Source organism: Fulmarus glacialis, unplaced genomic scaffold (genome assembly GCF_000690835.1).
Source record: "Fulmarus glacialis isolate BGI_N327 unplaced genomic scaffold, ASM69083v1 scaffold42202, whole genome shotgun sequence".
Classification (NCBI taxonomy): domain Eukaryota; kingdom Metazoa; phylum Chordata; class Aves; order Procellariiformes; family Procellariidae; genus Fulmarus; species Fulmarus glacialis.
In genome coordinates this window covers 8,872-17,753 of record NW_009200547.1, presented here as the reverse complement: position 1 = coordinate 17,753, position 8,882 = coordinate 8,872, and the positions used below count along the sequence as shown (strand labels likewise).

Genomic DNA, 8,882 nt, shown 5'->3' with positions numbered 1-8,882 from the left:
GGAGGGCCGGGGCTGGCCGGGGAGCCCGCCTCGCCCCGCTCCCCCCTCGGTTTCTCCCGTTCGCAGAGCTGCCGAGCCCCGGTGCGGAGTCGGTCACGTTAAGCGTTGCAATTTTAAGTTCTTTAACAGTATTTGCCAGTTACTGTGCAAACCGACGCGACTTTTTTTCCCCCCCCTTGCAGCAAATCTGCTAACTGTAATGCCCACATATCATTTTTAAAGGATAACCTACTTTAAAGGATAGTCCTATCAAGTATTTAAGTGCATGCCCGTTTTCTGTTGTCGCTCTCAACGAGGCTAGTTCGGGATTATCCTACTTAAGGGAAACTGGGGAGAATGTTGGTTAATGTTTCTTGAGCATATATTTGCAGTGCAAAAGTTGATTAAAAAAAGAGAAGCTCTAAATTAAAAGTATCAGAAATTAAGATTTCCCAAGAGCTTTGCATTCTGTTGTGGTATTAAAATACAGTCATAGTTAAATTCTAAAGATCATTTAATAAATGAATGAGAACTGATGATCTTACAGACTAAAATGGGCTAAGTGAGATGCGTTTCAGCGTTTGTCTCTGTTTGTATCAACGTGAATCGGTGTGACTAACTGGTTTGTATATGGGACATTTTCAGCCAGGTTTGGAGATGGATTATATGACTCCTATATGAGGATAGATCAGATTAGGTACCAAGAGTCTACAAATGAAGAACACAGCCCCTCAGGACTTCCTTCCCTTGGAAGAGCTAATGTGAGTATTTTAAAGTTGTCTGGGTCTTCACCAAGTTGTGTTTTGTGGCAGTGAAAACTGTCAAGGAGTTAGGTATCTCACTACAGAGAATAAATTTAAAAAGTGGGATGTTGCAGCTTTGTAGAGCTTATTAACATCATTGCTTTTACTAAGCATATAAGCGATGTGGTATTGTGTTCAATGTAGAACTTGCTAGGCAGCCTCAGAAATCCTATCTTACTATCCTCAGCTCATGTTTTAATCAAGAAAGTTATTTTACAAACGGTTGAAGTGTTCTCCCGTGTCACCTTGTATGTTGATAAGTATGTAAATCCACACATGCTTTGCTTTAACTCTTGCACGTTTCCATTTTAGTTTCCCTCGTGAAAATTCCAAAGATAAGAACTTACGAATGGCAGAAGGAGCAGTGTGGGTTTGCATGGCTGCCAAACATCTTACAAAAGTATCTTTCTCCTCTGAAAACTTTGGCATTATCTGCCACTACGTTTGCTAGCAAAATAGCTCTTTCTAGACTGAAGGTGTTAACATGCTTCTATGTAAGTGCTGTGTTTCCTCAGCAGATGTGGAGTTACGAGATCTTTCCTTAACTTGATTCAACTGAGCAGTGGTGGTCATGTTTAGCTGTACAGTGATCTGACCTTTGTATGGTTTATAAATTTGTTTTGGCTCTTGTCGAATTCTGGCAGAAATGAAGGAGCTTGAGCTTAAAAAAAACACTCTTTAAAATGTGAAAATAGACATTTCATTGAGTAAGATGCATTTGAAAATCATCACCTTGCGAGAATTTATTGTAACAGATATTAATAATTAATGTGGTCTGTGCTGTTCACTGAGCAAACTCAGCAGCATGGGTCTGTGTTTTCCCTTTTTGGCAACATTGAGGGAGAGCGGAAGAAATGTGGAGAGCGGAAGAAATGTAGAGATTTGTTGAGTAGCACAGTTTGAAGAGTAGTGGGTTGGTTTTTTTGCAGGGAGGTGGGAACTCTTAAACTGCAGTGTTTAAGTTGTAGTGTAACTACAGTTGTTCATAACTGAAGAGAAATCTGTAGAATCCAGTTAAATACAAATATAACTCTATGAATATTTTGTTTCCCTGGTGTATCTTATTCTTCATCTGTATTTTGTCCGTCAAGCCTGTTAACTTCTTAAGGCAAGATTAAGGACTATAAAATGCCTAGTTTTGCCATAATGACACATCAAAGAAATACAACCTTAGTGGTATCTTGTGAGCAGGAACTGGGGTGAAGCATGCAAGGATGAAAATCATGATGCTCAATTTTAATGGGAAAGTATCTGGAATTAAGTGATATTTGGTTTCCTTCTTGCAAGATTTTTGTATTACGATGTAATGTTACATGAGAATTGAAAAATTCTGGTGTCTGCAGCTGTCCATTCTTTTCATCTTAGCTATAAGAGAACATAAATATCTCTGCTTTGAGAATACATGGTTTTAATTCAATTTGTTTAATTCAGTATTCAGAAAATAACTGACGCACTTTTGCAAAACCAATTGTGTAGGAACTGGGTTAACTGTTTCCTTCTCAATTAAAATGAAGTTTTGTAAGTATGTGAAAATCTTCAACAGGGTGCCACTTGTGTTGTCAGTCTAATTTCTTGGCTGCTAATAGCACTTTATCAATAAAACAAAACCTGGGCAGCCTGTGATCTGTAAAAGAAAACTGTTGAAAGTAGGCTGATGTTACCCAGCAGTCAGCTGACTTTAAGTGCAGCTCTCCTGAGTTCAAGTTAAGATTGATCTATATTTGTGTCTAACTGTCATGCGGCAAGTGATTTTGGTAGTCCTCTAAGAATGAAAATTTAGTCCTTGCTACTGTTGAGTCAGATTTGAGATCTAAAGCTGTAGTTTCTTCATTAAGAAATAGTTCCAGGATAAATGGAATCATGAATTCCGGGTTTATTTAGGGATTCAAAGGGACAGAATGTTTGCCACAAACAGCATTAGCAGAGTTGCTATTGCTCCTGGATAGGGAATATTTAGATGTAGTGCTGTTTGCAAGGCTTTCACACTTTATAATGTAGCGCGTTTTGAAGTCTTGGTGCTTAATTCATTCGTCCAGCTAGAGAAGGCTGCTCCGCAGAGCCCTGCTGGTACGAACTGCCATGGCAATGTTCGGCGTCAGGGTGGTTGTCTGCAAAGATGCAGTTGTGTCTATTCTGAAGTCACAGTGATAAAAAGCTGCTTCTGTTGTGCATACAATTGAAACCCGTGTAGGAAGAATATCGAGTTTTGATTGCAAAAGTGAAAATAAGACTTCTACTGTAGAAGGACAGGCTTGGTTTGGTTTGGTTTTTCCACCTCTCTCCTGCACCCCCCCGCCCTTCAAAAAACTTCAGAAAACAAACAAGTGTGAACCTTGTTCTGTGCTTATGTTCACTGTTTATTTGTAAACTTACTGTTTGAGTCTGCTGGACTGAATAGTCTTTTAGCCAGTTCTGAAAATAGGTCATTCTTATCTTGGAGGTCCAGCCAGACTCCGAGAAAAAGGCATTTATTCTAAGTTATCAGGGTTGGGCTTTGGTTTTTCTATTTGAGACTTTCTGGAAAGGCGTGTCTCGCACAGGACACTGTATTTTTCGGTTGATAGGACTGAAAGTAGTGGAACTTAGTAGGATATATCCAATGGCCCCTGGTCACCATTGATAAGGACTGACTCCTGCAGGAAATGCCCATTTTTGGGGGGCTTTTGAGCAAGAGCTAACATTTCAAGGCAGCACCAACAGAGTCTTAAAAGAGATGTGTGGAGTTGTTTTTGGCGAGAACGTTCACTTCCCTTATTTACTGACTGTGCCGAGATGTTGGATTGTATGTAACTAAAAAGGAATTTGGTTTTATTGCTGTGGATCTGCAGGTTTATTTATATTTTTTGTTTGATTCCTGTGTAGTTATTTTGGTTTTCAGGGATTCGGTTTGGCATGTGTCTCAAATCTTTATTTTTAGATTAAAGGACAAAATGGAAAACAGATGTTGCTACTCTAGTCATGGCTTCTTCAGTGTTGCACAGGATAAGACAACACCTCTCTGCTGTCTATCGGCATGGAGTGTCAGTGAGTAGAAAAGGGCAATAAGTGCTGTTCAAGTAAGGAACTGAACTCCAGGGAGTTGCGCATTTAGTAATTTGTAAAAATGACAAGCTTGAAAAATTTCACAGTGCTTTTCTCACCTTCTATGCATTCATTTCAGATGTAAATATTTTAACAAATGGCAGTAAGAGGCAGTGGTTACAGACTACTGTCAACAGAGTTGGAGTAAGAGAGGTTCTTCATTATTCAAAGCTTCCAAGTCTGTCTTAAGATAGTTGTGCAGCTATCATAATTTTAAAATGAGCTGTGGATATGATGGTATTTTCCCCTTCAAAGAAAAACCATCAATTTAAACAAAAAAAAAAAGTGTGGTTCATCTTGTCTTGCTCTGTCATCCTTTTGCTACTTGTTCAGCTTGGTTACCCCAGGCTTATGTCACTTGCTGTCGTTTCTTTGTCTCCTTTGGCACACTTGTCTTTGCAATATTCCTAACACTTCTCTGCACATTCATGTTATGTTGCATGTTTCAGACAGGTGCAAGTTGCATCTGTCGTTGGTTGTGTTTGCTGCACCCACGTTTAAAGCTAAACATAGCTGTTCCCTGGCTGTTTGCTGACTACGTGCATACTAGTAGAGATAGGTATTGTGTCCTTGTTTGAGCGTTTGACTCTCTAGGGTTTACCCTTTATGGACTTAAAAGTACACTACATTTGTGTAAGTGCTTGTTTCAGTAAATAGCAGTCTCTTTGTGTACCCTTCTATAACTACGCTTGTAAGTTGAGTTAGTTTAGGTCCAGCATTTTATATTTGTTCCTAATAGAAATGCAAAACCCATTGATGTTACTGTTTTTGTTTTATGTGGTATTGATTTTATTCTTAGTCTGTGCTTTAAAAGATAAAGTAAAGCTTATTTTTTTGTTTTTCCATCTGTAGGTTTCTAGCAACAAACTCGCAATGAAGGATCACTCTCTGACTGGAAGTCAGGTCAAAGTGGAGCAATTATTTGAGGACTCTGGCAACAGAAGGAGTAGCACTCTTCAGTCTTCAGGAATCACTGGTTCAGAAAGATCTCTTCCTTCCCTGACGAAAGATAAAAGTATAGAGAGCATAAGCACTTCTAAAGGTGGTGGTAGTTCCTCAAAAGCACATAAAGCGATTTCCCAAGCTCCAGAACAAGCTGTCAAACAGTACAAACATCAGTTATCTGCTTATGAGCAGCAAGAGATATTTAATTTTTCTGAAATTTACTTTGTGGGTCCAGCTGCAAAAAAGAGACAAGGAGTAATTGGTGGTCCCAACAATGGAGGTTATGACGATGACCAAGGCAGCTACATTCACGTGCCCCATGACCATCTTGCTTACCGGTATGAAGTACTCAAAATCATTGGCAAGGGCAGTTTTGGACAAGTTGCTAAAGTCTACGATCACAAACTCCACCAACACTTAGCCTTAAAGATGGTTCGCAATGAAAAGAGATTCCATCGCCAAGCAGCAGAAGAAATCCGGATTCTGGAGCATCTGAAGAAGCAGGATAAAACGGGCAGTATGAATGTTATTCACATGCTGGAAAGCTTCACCTTTCGGAACCACATCTGTATGACCTTTGAACTCTTGAGTATGAACCTGTATGAGCTGATTAAAAGAAATAAGTTTCAGGGCTTCAGCATCCAACTGGTACGCAAGTTTGCTCACTCTATACTGCAGTGTTTGGATGCCCTTTTTAGAAACAAAATCATACACTGTGACTTGAAGCCAGAAAATATCCTCCTGAAACAGCAAGGGAGGAGTGGAATCAAGGTTATAGATTTTGGGTCCAGCTGTTTTGAGCACCAAAGAGTCTACACATATATTCAGTCTCGATTTTATCGGGCACCAGAGGTAATTCTGGGAAGTCGCTATGGGATGCCCATAGACATGTGGAGTTTTGGCTGTATTCTGGTGGAGCTATTGACTGGATATCCTCTTTTTCCTGGAGAGGATGAGGGAGACCAACTGGCTTGTATGATGGAACTTCTTGGAATGCCACCTCAGAAGCTTCTGGATCAATCCAAGCGAGCCAAGAACTTCATCAACTCTAAGGGTCATCCTCGCTACTGCACTGTAACTACACATGCAGATGGAAGAGTGACCCTTAATGGGAGTCGATCGCGCCGGGGTAAAATACGAGGCGCTCCAGGGAACAAAGACTGGGTGACGGCACTGAAAGGCTGCGACGATCCCTTGTTCATAGAGTTCTTAAAAGAATGTCTCAGCTGGGATCCTTCTGCACGCATGACTCCGAGTCAAGCTTTAAGGCACCCTTGGATTTGTAAACGAACGCCCAAACCACCCAGCACTGATAAAACCTCCAATAAACGGATTTCTAGCTATACAAGTTCTTTCACAGGAATAGGTTCCAAGTTGCCTCCTGTAGTTGGAGTAGCGAACAAGCTGAGAGCTAATTTAACATCCGACTCCAATGGCAGTATACCTCTATGTACTGTGCTACCCAAACTGGTCAGCTAGTAGAGAATTATGTATTTCCAAAATACATACCTTGTATTTTAATTGTTTGTTAATAATGTGTAAGGAAGTTAAATGCAGAGGTTTTTAATGGATTTACTTTTTATTAGAGGCTAAATCTTGAATATAAAAAGCTCAGTCAAAATGTACACATTTAAAGGGCTAACTTTTATCCAATTGTTTCACTCATATATGGTGCATATTACATCACTGGGTAGGTCAGCTCAGCTGTTGAGTAAAATGACAGTTTGACAGACGTGCTATTTAATAATGCTGTTTTAGAAATCAAACTATTTCTTATCAGGATGGTTTAACAGATTCTTTTGCTTAAGACAGCAAGGGAAATTGATGTAAAATACGTATTTTCAGTTAATTCCCAACTGAACTCTTTTTATTCTGGGGAGAGTTTTTACATCTATTGTCAAAAGCACAAATGTGTTAATGTAATGCATTGGGAACTTACTTGCAAATTGCTAACTTATGTTTGAAGAATTTGATTTCTCTGCACTGCTTTTCCCTTATCTACCCTGACTGAGATTTTTAAAAATACCATGGGATGTAGACACCAAAGGAATTTGGTGTTGAAATTTTATCGTCTGAATTTTTTTTTTCCCCAAAAGAGTGTAGAAATGCCATGGAACACAGGATATATCTAAATAAAATTACTAACTTCTGTACACTTGCTATTTCCCGTAAAAGTCTGTGGAAAGCTGGTAGGGGAATTCAAGATGAGGACTGGTCCATCACAACTGTGGGCCAGTTTGTTCATGGCTCAATGAATCAATTATGTTTCTTTGGAGCTCAGATTTAAATCATCAGTTCTGCCAGGTGTGTGTGTGTTTGTTTGTTTTCCTGTGATGTTCCCAAAACAAAAATGTTGAACTTAAAGAGCTGTTTTATAAACATGTTTGAGATTCTGGTAATTTTAAAAATGTCTTTTTTTTTTTTTTTTTTTTTTTGTAGAGTGAATTCCATTGAATTAAATGGAGCTCTTTTAATAAAAGGCAAACATGCCACCCCTATCAGACAAGTAGAAGTTTTTAAGGCCCAGGACTGTAACTAGAAAATGCTGGGGGGGTTGGGCACGCCTAGTAATTAGAAGCATGTTCTGAAATCTAAGCATAATCTGTGAAATATCAGGAAAGACTGATAACGTGCAAAAACTGGTGGATCCAAATCAAAATATGTTATAGGAAGAATTGCTTTATTTCTAATCACATTCCTTCAGGTCTTTGAGAGAGACATGCCTACGTTTTCTCATTCTTCAAATACATGAGCTTGTATTTCCTCTTCCTTTATCTTCCAAGAACATGAAAAGGTGGCGTGATCTGTAATGACAACAGCACAACTTGTTCGGGTTGTTACTTCTTGCAGCCACATGGCCCAAGTCCATTTACAGAAACATCTGATCTCTTGCCAGGTGCCTGAACACAATTTTAAATACAATTTAGAGCCTTTATGAACAGAAGGTTTTAAATTTAATGAGTTTCTCTGTAGCAGGTTTTTAATGTTAAAACAAGGAGACTCTCGGTATACAAACAAAGGAATTATCAGAGTGATTTTTAAGATAAGGTGACCACATGTTCAATACAAGACCCACCCTCTGGGAAGATGGGGCTGCAGTTTCTCCTCTACTCTGTTTAATTACAGCACTGGTGAAATGCTGGGTGGAGGCCTGTATAAAAAGTCAAAAAGACAGCCAAAGCTTCAAACTTTCCAGGACTGTTGTTTAAACTGAGGTTCTCGTGTAGTTGGCTTTTCTGAGTTCTTTTGTTTTACAAGTGTAAATTCAATAAGCTTAGTAATAATATTAAAATAACAGTCTAGCCTTTATCTGTGCAGCTACAAGTAATACCAGCAGGTATGGTATGTTCATGGTTCACTTCGTAATAATGCATGACTGGTATTTTTTATTTTGCTTGGCTGAGTGAAGTTTTATTTGAATGGAGAATCAGGGAAGTGGATTTTTGGGCAGAAAATAGTTACCATCGATTTTAGTAGAATCTCTAATAGATGTGGCACGTTTTCAGAAGCCAGAAACATTCTTCTTCCTCCTCTGCCCTTTACACTATGCATTTTTTTTATGAAATATACCTGGTGAGCGAGGAGAAAGGAACCTTTCAGGAGCAATAGCTTGTTAGGAAAGATGCATAGAAAAGCACTTTATGTAGAGACTGTAAAGTGATGGTAGTGTTTGGAGCCTGGCAGAAGACAGTAGAGTGTTGGTGTGCTAGGAGCTGTACGAACAGGTCTTCTCTTAGGAACACAGAGCAGTATCTTGGTGCTAAACCATTTTCATCTATAAAATGCCAAACGTAGAATAATCGTTCTCCTGTGACTTCTGGGAAGTAGTTACTGTGAGGTAACTTCTAATGTAACATCCTCTGGTGTACACGCAGTAACCTCACTTAAGGCTGGTGCTGTAAAACTGCAGATAAAGTAATTAGCTGGCAAGAACATTGCTTTTTAGCTAGAAAATGTGTTCAGCATGACCTGACTGCACAAGGTGCTTGTTATGAGTTGTGTATGTTTAAGACTGGATCTTACTTTCTTGGGACTATTATATTTTAAAATCAAGTGCATAGTTAACTGTCTTGC

General features: G+C 39.1%; 1 protein-coding gene across 1 annotated transcript; it reads left to right on the top strand.

Moving 5' to 3' along the window:
* Window positions 1–630: 630 nt before the first annotated feature.
* On the top strand, window positions 631–6,287 carry LOC104073753 (dual specificity tyrosine-phosphorylation-regulated kinase 3-like). The gene is made up of 2 exons (XM_009573638.1): window positions 631–740; window positions 4,716–6,287. The coding sequence occupies exons 1-2, from the start codon at window positions 657–659 to the stop codon at window positions 6,285–6,287; spliced, it is 1,656 nt and encodes a 551-aa protein (XP_009571933.1). The 5' UTR covers window positions 631–656.
* Window positions 6,288–8,882: the final 2,595 nt, after the last annotated feature.